At 32.5% G+C, this 22,439-nt stretch overlaps 4 protein-coding genes across 4 annotated transcripts; 3 read left to right on the top strand and 1 right to left on the bottom strand.

Moving 5' to 3' along the window:
• Positions 1 to 785: 785 nt before the first annotated feature.
• LOC107907721 (uncharacterized protein At4g06744) lies at positions 786 to 2,716 on the bottom strand. The gene has a single exon (XM_016835049.2). It carries the CDS (start codon positions 2,445 to 2,447, stop codon positions 912 to 914), a length of 1,536 nt encoding a protein of 511 aa, XP_016690538.2. The 5' UTR covers positions 2,448 to 2,716; the 3' UTR covers positions 786 to 911.
• Positions 2,717 to 8,302: 5,586 nt separating this feature from the next.
• LOC107908889 (probable cysteine protease RD21B) lies at positions 8,303 to 10,604 on the top strand. Its single transcript, XM_016836176.2, has 5 exons — positions 8,303 to 9,052; positions 9,134 to 9,369; positions 9,443 to 9,583; positions 9,738 to 10,190; positions 10,274 to 10,604. The coding sequence occupies exons 1-5, from the start codon at positions 8,557 to 8,559 to the stop codon at positions 10,370 to 10,372; spliced, it is 1,425 nt and encodes a 474-aa protein (XP_016691665.1). The 5' UTR covers positions 8,303 to 8,556; the 3' UTR covers positions 10,373 to 10,604.
• A 1,311-nt stretch (positions 10,605 to 11,915) lies between these two features.
• On the top strand, positions 11,916 to 16,823 carry LOC107908888 (phosphatidylinositol 3,4,5-trisphosphate 3-phosphatase and protein-tyrosine-phosphatase PTEN2A). The gene is made up of 13 exons (XM_016836175.2): positions 11,916 to 12,177; positions 12,465 to 12,954; positions 13,079 to 13,180; positions 13,256 to 13,312; positions 13,906 to 13,971; positions 14,471 to 14,647; positions 14,757 to 14,843; positions 14,957 to 15,021; positions 15,095 to 15,171; positions 15,586 to 15,632; positions 15,750 to 15,880; positions 15,975 to 16,044; positions 16,153 to 16,823. Exons 2-13 carry the CDS (start codon positions 12,568 to 12,570, stop codon positions 16,627 to 16,629), a joined length of 1,743 nt encoding a protein of 580 aa, XP_016691664.2. The 5' UTR covers positions 11,916 to 12,177; positions 12,465 to 12,567; the 3' UTR covers positions 16,630 to 16,823.
• A 541-nt stretch (positions 16,824 to 17,364) lies between these two features.
• Positions 17,365 to 21,768, top strand: LOC107908886 (elicitor-responsive protein 1). Its single transcript, XM_016836174.2, has 7 exons — positions 17,365 to 17,540; positions 17,638 to 17,742; positions 18,480 to 18,606; positions 19,073 to 19,144; positions 19,465 to 19,510; positions 19,603 to 19,867; positions 21,389 to 21,768. Exons 1-7 carry the CDS (start codon positions 17,504 to 17,506, stop codon positions 21,418 to 21,420), a joined length of 684 nt encoding a protein of 227 aa, XP_016691663.2. The 5' UTR covers positions 17,365 to 17,503; the 3' UTR covers positions 21,421 to 21,768.
• The last annotated feature ends 671 nt before the right edge of the window (positions 21,769 to 22,439 follow it).

Here is a 22,439-nt window from a genome sequence, read left to right as displayed (position 1 = left end):
TAAAAAAATGAAAGTTAAAAGAACATAAAAGAAAAAAATTAAATTACTCAAAACGAAAAAAATATGGGATTGATTGTACAAATTAACTTAAATATCTCGTTTGAAATGATGATTTAACGTGACACGTCAGCCTATTTTTACACAGTTATGTCATTAACGACGCAGTGACTAAAATATTACAACGAGATAATATAAATGACTAAAATATAGTCTGAGATAAACAAAAATAACTATTTTTTATATTTTATTTGAATCGGACCGAACCTTTTAAAACTAGTAAGTCGGGCCTCAATATATGCAACAATTAGGGCCCAAAGTAGAAGATTCGCCTTGGACTCATGCACCAAGCAAAGTACTTGGCAGTTGGCAATGGCATGGAACCAATTGTGCCCATGGTGGACCTTGCTTGCTGTCGGCATTTGCGATGGGTCCGTCCCTTTATTTACTCTCTGTCCGGTCACCGGAATCGGATCAGTTAAATCAGAAATTAATTAGTATATTAATTTTTAAAAAAAATTATTAAATCAGTTTTTTTAGCGATGGGTTCAGAACTAGTAAAACGGAAATTTAGATAAAAGATCAGAAAAGCGGTTTTACGATTTTTTATGAAATTGTAATTAATTAGTCTACTATTTCATACACTGTAACATACTTCAACCCTAAGAAAAAATTTTATGTCATGATTTCAAACCACTTTTCCTTTATTTTTCGTTGGAAAAGATGGATAAGAAAATGACGTATTAAAGTCCCAGTTTAGTTTATATTTCTGTAAACTAAAAACTATGTTAATTTAATCACCGTAAGTTTTAATTAATGCATAATGCAAGAGAAATACAACATAGGATTATAGATTACATTCCGAAATCAATGTTGTTGCTTGATGTTGTATATAATATCTAAAAGCATGGAAGTCACAAGCGGTGCGGGATAAGGGTGCTGTAAGTTCTCACAGATGGTGAAGAAGAACTCGTTGTTGATTCTGGGCTTGAATGCTTGTATTTATTATACCCACCTTTCATGCAAGGAACCCATTTAAACGAATCTTTCCTATCGCAATACAAATTTCTCGAGAAAAATGCAGTGCATTCGGCTTCTGATCTTTGAAACGGCAAGTCCAAAATGCAGTTGTTTTTCACATCAAGTTTCTTCTTCATTATCAAGTCTCTACAAGCTGGGCCAACCTGAGTGAAATAGTTGTATGACAATGACAAATTTTGTAGATTTTTGAGTTGACAAACGATTTCCGGTACTTCGCCGTAGAATTCATTGCAGGCCAAGTTGAGAAGCTCAATCTTTTTTAAACACCCAAACGAGTATGGTATGGGACCAGTTAACTTATTCGACCCGACGTCGAACACGGTGGCTTGACTCAAGTTGCCGATCTCATATGGTAAACACCCAGTAAGTTTGTTGTTAAGAAAAAGCACTTCGAGCAAGTTGGGTGCTTTGCCGATGCTTGTCGGAATCGGACCGGTGAACTTGTTGTTTGCAAAAGTGAGGTATAAAACCGGTGTGTCACCGAGATTCTCGGGGAGTCTTTGTTCGAAATTATTGTTGTTGATGAAGAGAACATCAAGGTCTAAGTTGAAAACTTGTTGTGGAACCAGACCTTTAATGGAGTTGAACCGTAAGTCCAAAAAGGTTAAGTTGGTGGCTTTAAGGACGTTCATCGGGAAATCACCGGACAACTGATTGTTGCTTAAATCGAGCTCGTATAAGTATTTGATTTTGGAGACCTCGTATGGGATGGTGCCGGTGAAGTTGTTTGAATTGGCATGGAAAATAGCTAAGTCGTCTAACTTGTCGATGAAGCCATCGAGGGGAAGATAACCGTTCGGCCCCGCAAATTTAGCGCCGTTGAAATCGACGGAAGCAACGGCTGTTTCGTTCACGTCGGGACGGATATCGCACGTGAAGCCTTTGTATTTGCAAATCTCGGTGCCTCGCCATGTCTCTGTGTATTTTTTGCTGTTGTCGTCGACTAGGATTTTGCTCTTGAATGTTTGGATCACGTCGTGGGTTTTTGCTAGCCGCTGGTTTCTGAAGCAGCCGCTTTTTGTCTTGAACTTACAAGGAGGCGGCGGAGGAGGTGGAGGTGGTGGCGGCGGAGGAGGTGGAGGTGGGGGAAATGTACATTTTGGTACAGGAGGCGGAGGCGGAGGCGGAGGTGGAGGTGGAGGTGGGGGAAGTGTACATTTTGGTACAGGAGGGGGAGGAGGTGGAGGCGGGGGTGGAAGTGGACATTCAGGTTTAGGAGGTGGGGGAGGACAGTTGTCATTGTAAGTTTCAGGGGAAAGAACTTTCCCACCGCCGCCGTTGGCTATTTCCAACGTTTCCCTGTTTCCCCTGATCACTGGATCATGATCACTAGCCACATGGTGAACAGAAAATGGATGAAAAATGATTGAAAACAACAAAAACGAAGATGATAAAAAAAGGGTACGCATTTTTTTCTTTTCTTTTTCTTGTGTTCACGAGATCCTCGAGAGGGTGTTTAATACAGCAGGGGGCAGATAGATAGATAAGAAAAAAAGGAGACCATAACTAAGAAAAGTCAAGCTTGAAGAACATGTTATTACTGAAGAAAAAAAAAAACAGAGCACAAGGGAGAATTAAGTGAGCACTAAATTGGGCTGACATTCCAGTTGCAAAATTAGGTAAGGTAACTTGACTGCTGTAGTAACCATCAAACATCCAATCAAAGTTAGCCCATCCCAGCTTGCACATGTGTCGGACCGGACCGATCGATTAAATTAAGAATCATCAATTTAGTATTTAAAAAATTGAGATGAATTGGTGTAAAATCGATTGATTGGTGTTTGTGTTTAGTAGTTTAATTGATTTAATCATTGATCTGATTCTTATAATGTTATCCTATTTTCATCTTTAATATGTTTAATACAAAAATATTAAAATATATTACGAGTCTTTATACTTTTTGTATATCTTAAATCTAAAAAGTAAAATAACTAAATTTTTAGAAATAAAGGCAAGAGAATGTGTGAAAAAACCTTAAAAACTTCTCTCCCTTTTTTCTTCAAGTTGTTTGCTTCTTATTTTTTGCTTTGCCTAGCAATGGTGTCAGTCTTTAGGTTGGCTATCGCCCGCCTTTTTCTCTCTCCCACTAACCCTTTCTTTATTTCTTCTTCTCATTCACTCCATATGTCTTCTCTATTTTCAGTTTGCACATCTATTTTATGGGTATCTTTGTTGTATTCACAGGTTGTAATGGATAGATGACAGCGTCTGTCGTTCGCTAAAACTCCACCGGCCACCAATAATTTTTATTGGAAAGTGGGTGACTCTTCGTCAGCTTCTTAATGTGTTTCTGTTTTGAGAGTATTTCAAAATAATAAATTATTTCACGAGTCGATTTGGGACAATGTTGTCTAAGTTTTATATTTTTTTTGTTAGTTTTTCCATTGTTTAATAATTTTCCAGTTTTAGAAGTTTTTATTTGTTCTTATAACATGTTTTTTTAGTTTTACAAGTGATTTTAGAGATAGTTTTGTCGTCGTCCTCTCTAGTTTGATGAATACCCGATTCTTTTGTCGATTTTTGCTCGCCGCTTTGAAACATTCGGAGTTAATTTTCTTATTATATTAAATGCTTATAATCAATCCAGATATATCGTGTTTGAGTTATGACAATGTTAGAATGTTAAATAAGTCCAGATACTATTTAAATAACAACTTTACACATGACAATAATAATTATTTTGCTAAATAAATGTACCTAAATTTAACTAACTGGTAATGTGAAGATAGGAAGCTTCCTTTTTAGGATTAAGTCAATTAATTTGATAATCATTATAATCATAATCACAAACTATTTACCGGAGGCTTCCTTTTTTCTCACACAAATAACAAGCCTTCCGTTGTCAAACGCGTATTGCTTTAATTATTAGTTGTTTAATTAGTTATTTTTAATGATTAATTTCTAAAAAAGGAAAAAAAAAATTATGGGTAAACTTCGTCGTTAAACACTAATCTATGAGTAAAATTTTATTTTGATCGTTTAACTAAAAATATTGTAATTAGTCACTGAGCCATTCAAAATTATTTATTTAAATCACTGAGTTGTTAAAATCGATACTATATGATTTTCTTTGTTCGTACTGTCTACATCAATCGTAAGCTCTTTTTTATCTTATCTTTTATAGTTCAGTTTTTTTTTCTTCATAAAACTGCTTTGGATCAACCCTGTTCTTGATATTTTTGAGACTCTAGGCGAAACAATAAATTGGGACCTATTTTAAAAAAAATTATAAAATGTAATACAATAAAATAGAAACATATACTAGTAATAAAATAACAAATTTGGGGTCTTTTTTTTCTTTTCTTTTTCCTACTTGCGTTGATCAGAAAACTTAAAAGACAAGTTTTTTTTTCTTTTCTTTTTCCATGTTAAAAGTTGAAAATTTTATTTTTTGGCCCCTTCTAACTTTGAGCCTTAGGCGGTTGCACTCACAAACTATCTCAAGGCTGGGCTTGCTTTGGATATCATGAATCTATGAACCAAAATTTAAATAATTTTTTTCTGCGATCTCTGATGCTAATCATTATATTAATTTGAATCTAAAATATGTTCTTCTATTTGTCGATGGTACTAATCTACCGTATTAATCATGAAATCGTCATTTAAAACTCATTAACGAAACATTTAAAAAAAAACATCTCGAATCAAAAGGATGTAGTATACAGTTTTAAAAACAATAAAAATTAGTATTATCAACTTTCAAGTTTCAAGTTTCAAAAGCAAAAACGTCTTTAACACAAAAGAAAAGTTGATATACTTAAGCAACCTTTATCCCATTCAATCAATATTCTTGTAATTATATAACCCAACTTTAAAAATAGCCATCAAATCAACCTATTAATCTACTAAGACTTCAATCATTTTAAGATTTCATGTTTGAACGTAATAGGATTTTAAGGTTAAGATTAAGGGATTTAATTACAAATTTTAAAATTTTAAAAAGATTTAAAAAGAAAATGAAAATTTGGGGTTTAAATAAAATTTTTAAATTTTTTACGAGATTAATAAAATTTTTGAAAAAAAATTTAATTAAAATTAAAATGATGCATAATTAGAATTCGAAAAAAAGGAATTAAAGTGTTCAACAAATTTCAAGAGAAAAATAAATTTTTGTGAAATTTTTTTGGGTCCCTCCACTAAGATCTATGTAAATATGTGGATTCTCTTTTAAATTTATTTTTATTATAATTAATTGGTTTTAGGTACAAAAATAAATTAAAAAAATATAGGTACGAAATTTAGAAGGAAAAATTACATTTAACTTTTTTTTTTTGAAAAACCAATCTATACATAATTGTTAAGCTCGGATTAAATCGAAATATAAGTTTTAAAATTTATCAAATTCTTGATATGCAAAATAATTAATCCAAACTCATTTAAGTTTGTTTATAATAATTTTAAATTTAAATATATTTTATTCATTATTTAAAATTTAATCATTTGATAACATTTTGTATTTTATCACATTTTTAAGCATAAATAATTTAATATATATTGTTTTTATATTTATACTATTCTTTAAAGTTCTAAGAATGTTTCCATTAAAAATTGTTTGTTCTTGTATATGTTTACTGGTTTTTCAAATTAATCCTGCGGATACATATAATTTAGAAGAATACATGAGTGATTCATATACAACATCCCTTTCTTTTATCAACGGTTCCACCAATTGATATGTTTCCACAAATAATTGAAATTCAATTTCTTGCCCTGTATCTTCAATTTTTGACAACTTATAAAGTTCTTCTATTAAGCCCCGATCCATGAACACACAAAATCATTCAAATTGTATCTGATTCAACCCAGGTATTGTAGACATTTCCCCATTTTCATCCCCGAGCTTTTTGAATTTCCCATTTCTCAAAAAAATCCCATTCATTTTTCATTCTTCATCGAATCCTACGAATCAATTTAATAATGATAGAATTGAATTTTTATTCTGTTTACTGAATCACATGAAATTTTATCTAGTGTACCCTCAACCGAGTCCCAATTTAGTTGTGAATTTTCTAAAAACCTTTTACTTTTACAAGGGTTAAATATTATTTCATAGTTATTTTTGTCTTTTTATGTAAAATTTAAAAAATAAATGCCTATAAAATAGTAGTAAAATTAACAATAAAATAAATATTATGCAATATTCAAACATTAATAACATAATAGTAAAATGGTAGTAAAACGGTGACAAAAAGTGGGAAAACAACAACAAAACATGAAAAAATAGCAACAAAAATAGCAAAGTTTTTTATTGAAAATTTGGGCTGGGCATGAGCAAAAAAATTACTTGAGGTCCAACCCATTTTCTAAACGGGCTTTTATAAAATAATAATAAAATTAACAATAAAACAATAGTTATATAATATCTAAACAATAACAATAAAATAGTAGTAACATAATAGTGAAATTGTAGCAAAATAGTGAGAAAACAACAATAAAATAACATATTTTTTTGCCTTTTAGCTAATTCAGTTTGGGCTTTATTTTTTTGCTCAAATCTTCCCACTTTTCGGACGGGCATTCGGGCCGTATTGGGCAGCCTAACCCATGATCAAGTCTAAGTAGGAGTCGACCCCTTAAAATGGAAAAATTTCTATTTAGGTCCATTTTATAATTTATACAATTTTAAATTAGTATTAATAAAATTACATTTTAACTATTAAATAATTATAAAATTTTGATTTAATATTTTAAAAATTATAAAAATAAACTATTAATATAGTAAAATTAAAAATATATAACACGCATTCACAAAATCAATGCCTATATTTCACATGTCATAAAAATTTATTGTTGATGTGTAAATATATTGGATGTGCCAAATGTCAAGCTCATATGTTGTCTATTTTTACCAAAAACTCTGATTTATATATATATAAAACTAAGGCAGTGGAAGAAATAATGGGGAAAAAGAGAGTTTCTCTTAAGTGAGAAGGAAAGAAACTATATGTAAATATAATTTATAAATATAATATATGTAGGGGAAATTTTGTAAATGTTTCGGGGCAAGGTGGGTCTATCCAAACCCGAACTTTAAACCCGTTTTTGTCTCGAATCCAATTTTAAAAAATAATCTATTTAATCGATTGAATCAGATCAAAATTTTTACCGGTTTCAAGTTTTTTTTTTGCCATCGTTATATCCAAATAAAGAAAAATATTTATTTTATCTCAATCTAACCATAAAGTTAACGAAAAGATTAAATTACCTTTTGGAGTTCGAATTTAGTAACTTTTCTCATATTGGGGTGATTGATATTTTCTTCAAAATTGGATAAAAAAAAGGTTCAAGTTCTAACGTGAAAAATAATTACTTAGTTCAAACATTAATATGAAAATAATTATCAAATTTAAGCTTTAATATGAGAATAATTAACAAATTTAAACTCTAAATAATGATTTAATCCTAATGAAAATTTTATCCCAAGAAATGGTTCCTAAATTCATCAAGGCTCTTAGATTTTGCTTTAACAACCCCTTGAAACAAATACTTACAGTGCCTTTACCTCTCTGCAACAAGGACAAAGAGGAAATGGAGCCTCCATTGATGCAAATGAATGCTTAAGATGGCTTGACTCAAAGGAATAATTAACCCGACTCAGTTGATCTTTATGACTCATCTAGGGTCGAACTCAAAGCTGTAAGGTATCACTTACGGAGTGCCAATGATTACATATGGCTGCTCAGCGCAATGAGTAGTTCTATAATGAAAAGCGTTGCAGTGGGTGTTGAAGAATGGTCTGATTGGATGGAAGATCAAAGAGGATATAGCCTTGGCGGTGATGAAGCTAATGAAAGAAGGTGGTGTGTTGAAGGAGATGGCAAATAGAGCTGTTTAAGAAGGCATGGATCATCATCATAGTCGGGTTTTGAAGGATTTGTTAGATGGATTGGGATTGAACAGCTTGCAACGATCTGATAAATGGATTGAAGATGAGAACACATAAAATCTTTAATCCCATCCGTTGCGAAGTTAATGAGCGATATGGGTTCACAGTGCCAACCAATGAGATATAGGTGTACGTAAATTATTCGAATTTAATTTGATAATTATTAAACTGAACTCGAGCTCGAGCAGTTCTAAACGTAAATTATTCGAATTTAATTTGATAATTATTAAACTGAACTCGAGCTCGAGCAGTTCTAAATATCCATTAACATAGTGTGCATAAATAATTTAGATTTGTTTTAAGAAAAACGACTAGATTGATTGAATGACTTGATTGAAATTATATTAATACTTTGAGGATTAAATTAAAATAATCTAAGGATGACCAAATATATATAGTGTGGTTTCTCCATGAACGCCTCTCCTTGTAAGTAGGGTCTCTCTCCATTGCCCTCCTATAATGAAACCGTGACAGATACAAACACCACACAGGTTTCAGTTCCTCTTTCAACGTGGTTTCTTTCTCTTTTGTTATTGATTTTTTATTGTTCCCTTTTTTCTCCTATAAATACCCATATCATCTTCATCATCGTCTTCATCCCCCTTCAAACACAATCTCCCAAATCCCAAATCATGTCTCTCCTCAAGAACCCAACCCATGTTATCATATTCACCATGCTTTTGGTGACCCTGTCATCGGCTCTGGACATGTCTATTATCGATTACGACCTTAACCATGTAAGCCAACAACCACAGAGGCAAACAACCAATACCCAAGTAAGAAGGTTGTACGAAACATGGTTGGTGAAACATGGCAAAGCTTATAATGACTTGGGAGAGAAAGAAAAACGGTTCGATATCTTTAAGGATAATCTCAAGTTCATCGTGGAACATAACTCGGTTAATCGTACGTATAAGGTGGGTCTTAACAGGTTTGCGGATATGACCAATGAGGAATATAAAGCTATGTATTTGGGTACTAGGGTTGACCCGAAAACCCGGTTACGTAGACTCGCGGGGAAAGAGAAGAGTAATAGGTATGCATATAAGGTTGGTGATGAATTGCCAGAGTCAGTTGATTGGAGACAAAAAGGTGCTGTCATGGATGTAAAAGATCAAGGCCAATGCGGTAAAGACATGGTTTTTGATGTTTTTCTTTTTACATGTGTTTGTTTGTGGATTGTTTGTATGACTTTGATTATGAATGTAGGGAGTTGCTGGGCATTTTCAACTGTGGCTGCTGTGGAAGGGATAAACAAGATCGTGACCGGTGATCTTATCTCTTTGTCGGAGCAGGAACTGGTGGACTGTGATAATATGTATAACCAGGGTTGTAATGGTGGTTTAATGGACCATGCTTTTGAGTTTATTATTAACAATGGTGGTATTGATACTGAAGAAGATTACCCTTACCGGGCTACTGATAATACATGTGATATAAACAGGGTTAGTGGGATGATTTGGATCATTTTAATGAGAAACTTTTATGATGGTGTTTAACTCTTTTTTTTCTTGTTAGAAAAATGCTCGTGTTGTTACCATTGATGGATATGAAGATGTCCCTGAAAACGATGAGAATTCTTTGAAGAAGGCTATTGCACATCAGCCTGTTAGTGTTGCCATTGAAGCTGGTGGCAGGGCCTTCCAGCTCTACCAATCGGTAAATTGTTGAATCCTCTTTGTTTTATGGCTTTTTATTTGGAACAATGATAGTTATGCAGCTGTTTTTTGGTAACATTTGATAATCCCGGATCGGGAACGATGTTAGGATTTGATCCTTAGCTTTGATGTATGACATTGTGTTCGCTGTTCAGGGTGTGTTTACCGGTCAATGTGGAACAAGCCTAGACCACGGTGTTGCCGCTGTTGGATACGGCACAGAAGGTGGTGTAGATTACTTTCTTGTGAGGAATTCATGGGGTCCTAACTGGGGAGAGAATGGATACATCAAGATGGAACGTAACGTCGCAGGTACATCTACCGGCAAGTGCGGTATTGCAATGATGGCCTCGTACCCCATCAAGAAAGGACCAAATCCACCTAAACCGGCTCCATCTCCCCCTTCTCCCGTAAAACCCCCAACCGTGTGCAACGAGTACTACTCATGTCCTCAAGGAAGCACTTGCTGTTGCTTATATGAGTATGGCAAATACTGCCTTGGCTGGGGATGTTGCCCAATGGAATCTGCAACCTGCTGTGATGATCACTACAGTTGTTGCCCTCATGAGTATCCCGTATGTGACCTCACAGCCGGAACTTGCCGCCTGGTAAATTAACAATCTGCATCGGAATTTCATTACCATGTCCAATGCTTACATGTATAATTCCTAAATTGTGTGGTATGATGCAGAGCAAGGACAGTCCATTGGGAGTAAAGCTATTGAAACGAGGTCCGGCTAGTTTGATTACCAAGCAACGAACCAGGACGACGGTTAGCAGCAGTGCTTGAGAAGCAATGGATTTCCTCCTTGGTCATGGAGGAGAAAGCTAAAACCAAGTCTGCAATGGATGAAAAATACTTCTACTGGTTTTTAATGACATAAAAAACATTAATTAAGGGAGATCACAAAATATTTACTCATTTATATTTAGTAGTCTTGTTTAAACTAAAGCATACACAATGCCTTTAGATTATTGTCTTTTTATGCATATTGCAGATTATTTTTAATGATTTCCTTTCACCATTTCTGTACTTCTTTCTCCAGCCATTGTCATTGAATCTCTTTTAACTCTAAAAGGTTAAACAATAATAATAATAGTAAATTGCTCTAAACATCCCCAAACTATAACCCTCATTCTAAACTAGTTCTTAGACTTTAAAATATTTTAATTACATCTACAAACTATCGATATTATATCAATCAGGTCCTTTCATTATCAAAACTATCTTATGTAACTAATTTTCTATATTAGCTGCAAACTATTTTAATTACACCTACAAACTGTTTTAATTCTTTTATTTTCTCTATTTTTTTTTCTTTCGTCTCCCTTTATAATATTTAGTAATATCGATAATACTCGATTTTTTTCTTCTTGAGGTCAAGACGCTAGCGATTAATTCTATTTTTGAACTTCACCACTTGTTTGCTCGACTTGGTGGGATTAAAAAAGTTATTTCATCAATCAAAATCAGTATTTTTAAAACTAGATCGACCAATTGGACTGAAAATTAGACGGGGTTACTTGTCCAGAGACAATGGTTGAATCGATTGACCTGTGAATCAATACTGACCGATTGAACTAGTTTTCTCAATTATTTAAATATTTTTATTTTCATGATTTTTTAATGATCTATTTTCCTAGGGATCTTCACCCATTTATATTGCTAGAAACATTCATAGGCCGAACTAAACTCAGTCAAAGTAATACTTGATTTTAATAAATTTTCAAGTCCAGATTCGCATGTGACCCGACTCAACTCACAAAATGTTTACTTTTCAAAAAGATAAAAGTTTATATCTTTTTATAATTAAATTTAAGGTAAATTACACCCAATGTTATTGAATTATTAGCATGTTTATATCTTTATTCGCACCACCTACACCAATTGAAAGCTCTCAATCCCCTTCTCTTCTATAATTCAGTTCTTTTTTCATGAAACAACTATAAACGTCTCCAACCTACAAACCAAAATCTAAACAGTTTTCTTCTCCAATCTTTGACACTAACCATTTGATTGACTTGGATCTAAGGTATATCTTTTACTTGTCAATAAGTATTGATCCACCAAACCGATTGTCGAATATTCGCTTGAACCTCACTAACCAGACTTAAAAAAAAAAAAGAAACTTAACAACCCAATGACTTCAATAAAAACTTTCGAATAATTCAGTGACTTAAAATGAAAGCTTTCAAATAATTTAGTGATCATGTTGTAACTTTTTGAAGTTGAGTGACCAAAACGTAAAATTACTAATAATTTAGTGCCTTAGATGTAAATTACCCATTGGTATCATCGTCAAGTTATTATCCCTCTATTGGATCAGTCGAACAATATAAATGGATAATAGAATTCTGGAGTGTGAAAGCGTACACAACAATTTAAAAACAAGAATTTTCCTACCGTTCGATTAAGGTCTTCAATACAATTCTACTAAATCAGCGGCTCACATTCGTTGACCACGGATAGCACGTTTACTGAAGCAAAAAAACCAACACCTCCAAATAAAGGAAACGCCATTGTTTCACAGTCTTTTCTCCTTTCCATTATTAGATCTCGAAACCCTAAATTTTTTTAGTTTCCGTTTCTGCAAGGTACGATCATTGGCTTAGATTTAAAAGTTTTTTTTTAAAATTTTAATGCGATCGTTGGTTTCATTTTAATTTCAGTGTTAGGTTGTCAACTGTTCAGAGTTTTCGATGGTTGATTTATGCTTTTTTGTTGGAATTATATAAATTTTTTTAGGCATTAGGTCAAATAAGTATAGAATTTAGCAATTCATGATTGTTCTTTACTTAGGACGGGAAGAAGAAGAAGTGTTATGTTTTTAATAGCATTTACTAATTTTTTTTTTAGCTGAACTTTTACATTATGCTTGCAGTTGTAGTTTTTGAGGACTATACATTGGTGTTTCATATGCTGGGATTTTGAAGTTTGAATACTTGAACTTTTAATCATCTTTTCAAGACCTCTGGATCGGCGGAATGGCTAACGTCTCTGCTGACTCGCCGACTCCTTTTGCAACGGATGCAGGACCGAATAATTCTTCTACGGAAGATGCACCGTCGAAGCTGTCATCGTGGACTAGAAATTTAAAAATTCCTCAGCCTTTTGCTGCCTCTCAAGAGGAGTCAACACCTACAGGGAATGCTGGGAAATCAACTTTTTCTCGGTTTACTAGCGGGCTAGGATTGCGGTCGCCTTCAAAATCTACTACTGCAGATGGTAACGCTGATGGAGCTTCAACGACAACCCAACCTGGTTTTCTTGGAACAATTACAAAAGGCATAGTTGACTCATCTAAAAATGCTGTGAAAGCTGTACAGGTCAAGGCTCGGCATGTTGTTTCACAAAACAAACGGAGATACCAGGTGGGGCTTATACATTTTTCTTTAGTATTGAGATGTGCCTCCAAAGTGATATATCCAAAATTTTTGTTTTTTATACTATGACTATCTCAGTATTTGTAAACTTACCTGTGCACCTTCACTTCAGGAGGGAGGATTTGACTTAGATTTGTCATACATCACTGAGAATATAATTGCTATGGGGTTCCCTGCTGGTGACATGAGCTCTGGGTTTTTTGGATATGTTGAGGTAGCTAAACTAATCAATAGTTGAATTTGGCTATCCTCTTATATTTAGCCTAAGAATTCTATAATTGTGATACAGGGGTTCTATCGAAATCACATGGAAGAAGTGATTCAGTTTTTTGAAACACATCACAAGGTAATGACATGTCTATTGATTATTTGATTTATAAATCTGCCACACGCCGCATCTTTTTTCTTTTCTGGTTTTCTCCTATATAGTGTGTGTGTGTGTGTACTTGTAGTTCTTTACATAATAAGTTGAGGAAAAAAAATCATGGTCTAGTTTGTTTTATGTTGGTCTATTTGTGATATACATCTTAGCCAATAATAAGGCTAGCATGTTCGCAAAGCAACTTATTGAAATACTGGTTTACTGAGTTTGATTGATATTGGTGGAGGGAGACTATTCCTGCCCCTTCTTTTAATATGTTCTCTATTCTTTGAACATGATAACTGGCTTAGCCTTTAGTCTTCTCTGCGCTATACCTGCTTTGGCAATGATCTGTATTTACTTTTGTATATAGCAACTTTATTAGTCAATATCAAGTTTCTGACCCATACTTTTTTCCCATTACATCCACCTTTTCTACAATATGAACCTTGTTGTCTGAGATTGCCGGAGCAGTTAAAGTCATATATGCGCGCACGCGTGTGCGTACATTGTTTCTTCCTTGCCTTATTGCTATGCATTGTACAGTTTGGTCCTAAAATCTATAGACTTTTATGCAGGACAAGTACAAAGTATATAATCTTTGCTCTGAGAGATTGTACGATGCTTCATTATTTGAAGGAAAGGTATGCTGTGATTTATTATGGTAACACACTATATGTTTACTTCTAATATTTCAGATGGGCTTATTCCTTGAATTGTTGTTTGCTATGGCTATGTGGCTATCATGTAGCTTTGATAAAAGATCATCTCAGAGGTTTCTTAACCTAATAACCTTACTATCTAGACTTTCCGTTTGTCTGGATCTGTGGAACAAATCAGAAAAAAAAATCAGCCACTAATTTCTTGTTAAACTTTTTGCCAATGGAATCCACTAGGAGAGGTCGGGGAAGAGTCATTCACTCAATGATAAAAATTAGTTGCTGGCAGAGGATAATTTGTAGGAAGAGCCTAATTTGTAGGAAGAGCCGGTTCCTCCTCAACTTTGACAGTGCTTCACTATCCTCTGTTTCCCAGCTCATGAATGCATAACAGCAAATATGCACTGTTAAAACTTACTGTAAAAGGGACCAATGAGAAATAAAATTGAGAAATCTTACAATTGATATCGAACTTTTTCTTCAGGTGGCTAGTTTCCCATTCGATGACCATAATTGCCCCCCGATTCAATTGATACTATCTTCTTGTCAAAGTGCTTACTCATGGCTGAAGGAAGATATTGAGAATGTTGTGGTTGTGCACTGTAAAGCTGGGATGGCAAGGACAGGGTTGATGATCTCTAGCCTTCTTCTATACTTGAAGGTTCAACCCAATGAACATGTCTTAAAGAAATGCTAGTGAATTTAATATAGCTACACAGTTCTTGGCTACAGTGGTTGGTTCTTTTTATAACTTAATTATCCCTTTGCAGTTCTTTCCCACTGCTGAAGAGTCAATGGGATATTACAACCAGAAAAGATGTGTGGATGGAAAGGGGCTTGTTCTACCTAGTCAAATTGTGAGCAGTTGACTTCTAGCTGTTTTCTTTGAGTTGTGTTTTCTGGGTTCATTCTTTGGCAAGCTGTTTATATCTTATCTGATTACCATATATTTTCTTGTTATGTTCTCCAGAGGTATGTCAAATACTTTGAGCGCACCTTAACATACTTCAATGGTGAAAACCAGCCTGGGCGCAGGTATTCTTCTAGCAATGCAATGTTTATATTGCATCTTTGGTTTTATATTAGTGCTGAGACCATCTTTATACAGGTGCATGCTTCGAGGATTCCGGCTTCTTCGTTGTCCTTATTGGATCAGGCCCTCCATTACAGTGTCTGATCATAACGGTATGACAATTTTTTTTGTTTAATCGATGATTGGTGCTTCCTTTAGTTATTTTGAGCTTCTCAATACGTGCATAAGATGCTTTTGATGCATAGACAAACTCGTTTGGATAGACGTGAATATGAGATTTTACTGCCCAAACTTTCAGCTGCAGGCACTTGTAGGAATTTCAAAATCATATTTATCTTTAATTGCAAACTCGTTTTTTCCCTATTTGAATTGTCCTGATAACAACTAAGAGAACAATCTAATGAGGTTATAATTGACTTGAGCCATCATTTCAAATTAAATTTTCATATGCATTATTTTCCCTGTAGCGCTCCAAACAGGTGAACATGTAGTCATTGTATTGTCCTACTAAAACATTCATGCCTTTCAGCCTCTACATAATCATCATGAGCTTCCTCTCTCTGCAGGTGTTCTCTTCTCGACAAAGAAGCATACACGTACCAAGGATCTCTCTGTATGTTTGGTTCTTTTATCTAATCAATATGATCACAACCTATAATTTTTAAAACATGCCATTTGAAGCTCTCTGGAGCATCCTTACCAATTCAAAGTTTTGTGTGCTAATTCACAGCCAGAAGATTATTGGTTTAGTGCACCAAAGAAAGGAGTCATGGTATTTGCTTTGCCTGGGGAACCTGGTCTGACCGAGTTGGCCGGGGACTTCAAAATTCATTTTCATGATCGCCAAGGAGATTTTTACTGGTCTGTAATTAGTTCCCCCTCTCTGATAAAATTATATTGAACTTTGTGTTTATTTAACTGGTCTTATTGTGTTTCTGCCCATTTGATCTATCAGTTGGCTAAACACAACAATGATGGAAAACAGAAAAATTCTGAATACCAGTGATCTTGATTGGTTTGACAAGGTAAAAACATGAAAATGTCATGATGAGACAATATCTTTATATTTCTTTATATCTGGTTGAAATAGTGTCTTCTCTGATGTTATTGCCACTTTTTGGTAATATATGCAGAGGAAATTACCTTCCCCTGGTTTCCAGGTTGAGGTTGTGCTAGCAGATTATAATGACCCTGTTCCGTCGAACCCACCAACCAAAACTACCACAACTAAGCCAGATGAAAGTTCAGGCACCAGTGCAGCCCCATCAAGCAACAATAACAACAAAGATGATGTGTTCTCAGACGGTGAGGAAGAAGAGTCTGCCACATCAACAAACAGGCAGCAAAAACCAGCTGCCCCCTCAGCCACCACCAAATCGGAAACGAGTACCGATCCAGATCAAGTTACAAGTTTAGTTGATTCTACTGAAAAAGTTTCTTTAGGAAGTGCAAACTCCAAACAGACACACACTACTAGTAACCTGACAAAAGATGCCACTGCTGCTGCTGCCGGCACTGAAGTTTCGAGCTCAGAAAGTGAATTCAAGGTAATGGCTGCTGATACGTCTGTTTTCAGTTTTGGAGATGAAGAAGACTATGAAAATGAGTAAAAACTGGGGGCAGATTTCAGACTAACAGATAAATTGGCTTTGCTGGTTAGTAATTCTTTCAAACCTTATATTCATTTTAGTTTGTATCGTCAATGTCTGGTTTTAGCTTTATAGTTAACTGCTGTTGTATGTATATCAGAAAAATGCTGTTACAATAATCACTGCATTAAAATTTTAAATTATCTTTTTATTCATTTTAAAATTTTTAATTCTCATGAGAAGGATTTTTTATATGTGATTTTGATTATGTTTAATTATTATTCGCATGAATATTTTATTTTAATTTAATTGTACACAGTTGAAAAATAATTAAATTTATTTATTTTCTCATTGGGTAATTATAATTATATCCGTATACAATAATTTAACATTTAAATTGATATGATATTGCACATAAAAATAAAATTAATGTATAATTTTGATATATTAGAATTTTGCGAAGGTTCATTAACAATATCATCGATTGGATTTTTTTTTTAAATTAGACAAGAAGAGGTATTAAATTGTTGAAACTAAAAGGAAAGAGATTAAATTTCAAAAGTCTAAAAAATACAGGGACTAGAGGCAAAATTAAACCAGTTTTCTTTCTCTTCCACCTGGGTTAACCAATTTTAGTCAAATTATAATAAGAAAAAAAAAAGGAGAGGGAATTACGCTGAATAATAAAATGTTTGGCGGGTTTGAAAAATTCAGCGCCATTTTTGCTTTAAATTCAATCAAAATTCTCCACCACAGAGAATTAACAAGAAAAAGGCAAAACCCACCATTAAGAGGGGCTTTTTAAAATCAAAAGGAATAAATTTATACCCCGATTCTTCATTTACAGTTTCGGGGTGTTAATTATAATACTCGTTTTCTTCCAAACTGTAACTCAATGTCGGGTATTCAAGGCCAGATTCTCGACGTTACTGGTAATCTATTTTTCTTTTTCTTTCTCAAGTTTAAATTAAATTAATTCCTGTTTTTGTTTTGATTTTGGATTTATTTGTGTTTTGTTTGGGGAGGCAGTTGTGGGGTGTAAAAAATTGAAGGATACAGAATGGCTCTCGAAGCAAGATCCCTACGTTTGCCTCGATTATGCGAACACCAAGTATCGTACAAAAACCTGCACTGGTAATTTTCTTTTTTAATTTTTACTCTCTTTTTTCTTTTGTTTGGGATCTTAGGGTTCATGTAGATTGATTTTTGTTGAGATTAAAATGAAATTTTTTATTGTATCGGTGAAATATGTATTTAGATTTAAATAAAAAAGGTAAAATTAACATGTAATCTCTATACTAAAAGTCAGATTGTATTGTTCTTTATAAAAAAAATGTGCAATTTAGTTTTTATAAGTTAAATAAAAAGGTAAATTATCTTTTTGTTTAAAATTTCATTCATTTGTATTGTTGAAAATTGGTGTGACTGACAACAATCAAATAGTGGTACGTGGCATGCCACATATACTTCATGTTGACGTACAATGATTAGTTTTTAGCAATAAAAATGGATAAGTTTTTAATAGAATGATTAGTTTGCTTCCTTATCTAATATATAAGGACTAATATACCTTTTTTTTTAAAAATAGAAGTGACAAAATACAATTCAACTTTTAATACAGAACTTTTATGATACTTTTACCGAACAAAAGAGGATAATCATTTAAAAATGAAAGTTGAAGAAAATTTTTAAAAGAAATGGGGTAACATTGTTAAATTTAGAGGAGAAAATTGAATTGATTTTGAGTGAATTGTTTAAAATTGAGAAATTGAGATAAAAACATTTGATAATTAAATTAATTTTTAATTATTATTTAATTGACTGTTGAAGTAGTGAGAAATTTTATAATATGGGTTTTTTTATTATAATAGATGGTGGGAAATCACCCATATTCCAAGAGAAATTCACATTCTCCTTGCTTGAAGGGCTAACAGAGGTCAATGTAGTGGTCTGGAACAGCAATACTTTATCTAGTGATGACTTAATAGGCTATGGAAGGTAATTCCATTCATTTGAATCTTTTATCCATAGAAGAATTATAGAATCTTGTATTAATTTTTACTCAAAAAATAAGTAAATTAGTCCATACATATTAGATTAAAGATTAAATCGATCATTTCTATTAATAATTTTTTATCTATTTATAATGTTAAAAATTGACATAGTTAACGGAATAACAAACAGTAACATGTGATTTGTTATATGTACATACTGATATACAAGGATCAGTTTTTAATAACAAAAATAGATAAAAGAATTTAACAGAAAAATTAATTTGCTCCTTAATTTAATGTATAAAAATTAATTAATATATTTTTAAGTAATAAATTAAAATAAAATATAACTCTTGATATAAAATTTTCCATAATACTTTTAGGCTTTTCACAATATATATATATTCCCCTTACAATTTTGGTTCTAATTTTCATTTGGGGAGTTTATTTATTTATTTATTTATTTTCAGAGTTCAATTGCAGAAGGCTATTTCTCAAGGTTATGATGATAGTTCTTGGGCCATTCAAACCAAAACTGGCAGGTATTTGAATTCTGTACCTGCTTTGGAAGTTTAGAAATTTAGTGGATTTGCTTTTGATTTTCAGAATTTGATATTTAAAAATTGAAATTAGTGGAATGTTATTAAATTTTAATGGATTAAAGTATTTGTGAAGTTTTTATATTATAGGAATCGAACTAAATTAGTCTTTTTATCATTAAATATATCAGTTTAACTATTATTCTATAAGAATAAATAAATAAATTTAAATTATAATAAAATTAATATTTTTCATTTACAGAATAAATATTAAATTTATTTCAATTTGGTATTATTCGACTTTTGTTTCACATAATTTGCAGGTATGCAGGAGAAGTACAGCTGATACTGCATTATCCCAACGCCAAAGTAGAGTCACCGATATTATTACAGGCTTTATTTTCCATTGATATCATTTTGGAACTATAAAAAATTGGGGTTTTATTTGGATTTGTTTGCAGCACCAAGTCTCAGGAGGATATAGTCAACCGTCGGCACCACCAGCATATGCACCGCCACCTCATCAACGACCTCCATACGGCGGACCACCAGTTCCAGCTCCTTATCCACCACCAGGTCCGGCGGGTTATCCAGCTCCACCGTATCCTGGTGGTTATCCTCAACAACCCTTGTATCCTCCAGCCACGTATCCTCTTGGACCAGACCCATATGGCGGATACCCTCCTCCAGCGGGCGCTTACCCTCCTCCACCCTATTACCCTCCAGGTAACATCATTGGTCCCATCTTAGATTATCTTTTGGCACTAATTATATAATACCAGCAAAATTACTCTGCGGGTCCCTATATTATAGACCAAGTGTATTGGGGTCCCTATAGTTTTAAAATGGGTACAAAGATTCATTCTCCTTAGAATAACAAACAAAATGCCAAAATTATCATTTTTTATAACATTACGTCTCGAGTCCTCAAAACATCGAAGCTAAATTAAAAATGCTGTATCTCAAGTCTTGAGATTAAAGTATCAAGACTTGAGGGTCAAGTCTCAAAACTTGGAAACATCAAAGAAAAAAATCTTGAAACAAGAGTGGCAAGTCTTGATACCCTGATCGTAAGGTACCGATATCAAGTCCACTATTTTGATACTTTGAGCTAGTAATCGTATCTTAATTTCGTAGTTGATCTTGATTCTTGTCTCACATTGAATCACTATAAAGGAGCCTATTTAACCTCGTGTTGAAAAATTCACTCTTATAGCTTGAAATCTAAGAATAATGCCATGTTTATTAATTTAATTTAAATGTATAACAATATGTTCTCTGAGTTGTATCAGCAACAAAATGTGACATCTCGCATTTAGGTTCATCGTTTGAGTCGATTGTGGAGTGTCACATTAATATTTGAGAAAAAATATATTATAATTTCTATAAAAAAAATATTGTACTATGCAATTTTTTGTGGATTTGGTCTTTATTATTATTTGATCGATTTTAGTCTTTATTTTTTAGAATGTGTATTTCAATTTTGAAGTTAAACATTTTAGGTTAATTTCATCAAATAATTTGAGGAAATTTTTTATTTAAACCTTTGATGATGTGATGTGTACATCTTGATATTTCTTTTTATAGTTGGACAAAATTTTGCACATTTAAGGAAAAAAGAGAAGAGAAGCTGGTATAATATTTGTCCAATTGCATGAAGAAATAATTACATTTCTGAAGAAATGAGCTATGGAAAATTATTTGATTGAACTAGCAAAAAAGAAAAAGTAGGCATAAGGACTAAAAATATACATTTCAAAAAATAGAGGACTAGAAATTATCAAATCTTAGTAAAGAGACTAAATCTTCAAAAAGAATACATAGTACAAGGACCTTCTGTATAATTTTGTCAAAAATTATTAATTTTATTTGATAGATATAATTAAATGATATATGACATTAATTTAAAATATAATTAATATTGTTGATTGAGTTTTAGAATGTAGGAGGGTATGGGTTCGAGTGCGTTGAAGCGTATTATTTTTTCTATTTATGATTTGAGGAAGAATTATGGATCAAAGCCTATGAGATTATTCAAAAAAATTTTAAATATATATAATTAATACCATATAAAATTAACTCTTCTTTTAACTGTTACAAAAGTGACTGTTTTGCAAACTTTTTAAAGTACAAGGACCAAAATGCACACTGAGCTATATACAGGGACCTGTACAGGAATTTTACCTATATTATGTAAATGTTAGATAGTGAAATCTTCTGAAATTCTTTTGCTTCTTTTTCAAACAGGTCCATATCCAGGACCTTATCCACCTTACTAAAAATCCAGAGGGGAGCTGTATAAATGATTGAAAAATTTTTTTGACTGGGTGAAAAATGGAGGAAAATGAAACGCAAAGGGGGAAAATTAGGAATTTATTCTTTTATATGGGAAGAATTTTCTTAAAAAAATTAATTAAATAGCAGAAAGCAGTGGAAATTAAAAGTAATTTCTTGTTTTCCTTTGAATTTGTTGACACTTTTTTTTCTAAAAACAAGAAATACTCAATTTACTGGGGAAAAAAAACATAAAAGTAAAACAATGCTAAGAATATACTTTTAGAAATTTTGTTCAGTTCTTTTAGATTTTATTCAATTTATATGAATGAATTACGTAATCCTTTTTTATATATATATTTCTTATTATTGAAAATTATTATGTATTTCTTTTATTATTTGATGTTCTAACAAAAAAGCATTAAAAATAAATAAATAAATTCATAAGTTTTCTATGTTAATTTATGTAGGTCCTTTTGGGTAAACTATATCATTGGTCACCCAATTTTTATAAATTATCATTTTGAGCATTAAAAATAAAAATTTGTAATTTAAGTATTGTTACATATTATTATTATTTTAATCACTCTCGTTATATCTCTCGTTGTTGCTTTATCATTAGATACACTTGCTTTAGTCACTTATAGTAAATTTTTATTTTAGTTACTTATTTTATTTTTAAAAAATTAGTTTGTCTTTTTTTAGAAATAGGAAAAACAGATTTTACTAGGGAAATTCGGATTAGAAAAATCATTTTATCTTTTTTATTTTTTTAGAATTAATTTTAGATTTTTTTCCCTGGTAAAAGGAAAGAGAAAAATCTAGTGTTTACTTTTTACTGGAAAAAACTTTTTTTTTTCTATTTTTAAAATTAATTTTAGTTGTTTTCAATAGGAGGGAAAAACCTGGAGTTTTAAAGAGAAAACTTGGATTTTTTATTTTTATTTCTTTCATATTTTTTAGAACTAATTTTAGCCTTTTAGTATGAGGGGAATATTTGGGGGTTTTATAAGGAACTATTTGG

The sequence above is a fragment of the Gossypium hirsutum genome, chromosome D02, assembly GCF_007990345.1.
Source record: "Gossypium hirsutum isolate 1008001.06 chromosome D02, Gossypium_hirsutum_v2.1, whole genome shotgun sequence".
NCBI lineage: Eukaryota > Viridiplantae > Streptophyta > Magnoliopsida > Malvales > Malvaceae > Gossypium > Gossypium hirsutum.
Note: the sequence above shows the minus strand (reverse complement) of the source record. Positions and strands in the feature narration are given on the sequence as shown.

Excerpts from the sequence above, each read along its gene's own strand:
- LOC107907721 (XM_016835049.2), bottom strand. The coding sequence starts at position 2,447 with ATGCGTACCCTTTTTTTATCATCTTCGTTTTTGTTGTTTTCAATCATT.
- LOC107908889 (XM_016836176.2), top strand. The coding sequence starts at position 8,557 with ATGTCTCTCCTCAAGAACCCAACCCATGTTATCATATTCACCATGCTT. Across the intron at positions 9,053-9,133 it reads AAAAGATCAAGGCCAATGCG|GGAGTTGCTGGGCATTTTCA; the intron begins GTAAAGACATGG and ends TTATGAATGTAG. Across the intron at positions 9,584-9,737 it reads CCTTCCAGCTCTACCAATCG|GGTGTGTTTACCGGTCAATG; the intron begins GTAAATTGTTGA and ends TTCGCTGTTCAG.
- LOC107908888 (XM_016836175.2), top strand. The coding sequence starts at position 12,568 with ATGGCTAACGTCTCTGCTGACTCGCCGACTCCTTTTGCAACGGATGCA. Across the intron at positions 15,172-15,585 it reads TACAGTGTCTGATCATAACG|GTGTTCTCTTCTCGACAAAG; the intron begins GTATGACAATTT and ends CTCTCTCTGCAG. Across the intron at positions 16,045-16,152 it reads ATCTTGATTGGTTTGACAAG|AGGAAATTACCTTCCCCTGG; the intron begins GTAAAAACATGA and ends TAATATATGCAG.
- LOC107908886 (XM_016836174.2), top strand. The coding sequence starts at position 17,504 with ATGTCGGGTATTCAAGGCCAGATTCTCGACGTTACTG. Across the intron at positions 19,145-19,464 it reads ATTCAAACCAAAACTGGCAG|GTATGCAGGAGAAGTACAGC; the intron begins GTATTTGAATTC and ends CATAATTTGCAG. Across the intron at positions 19,868-21,388 it reads TCCACCCTATTACCCTCCAG|GTCCATATCCAGGACCTTAT; the intron begins GTAACATCATTG and ends TTTTTCAAACAG.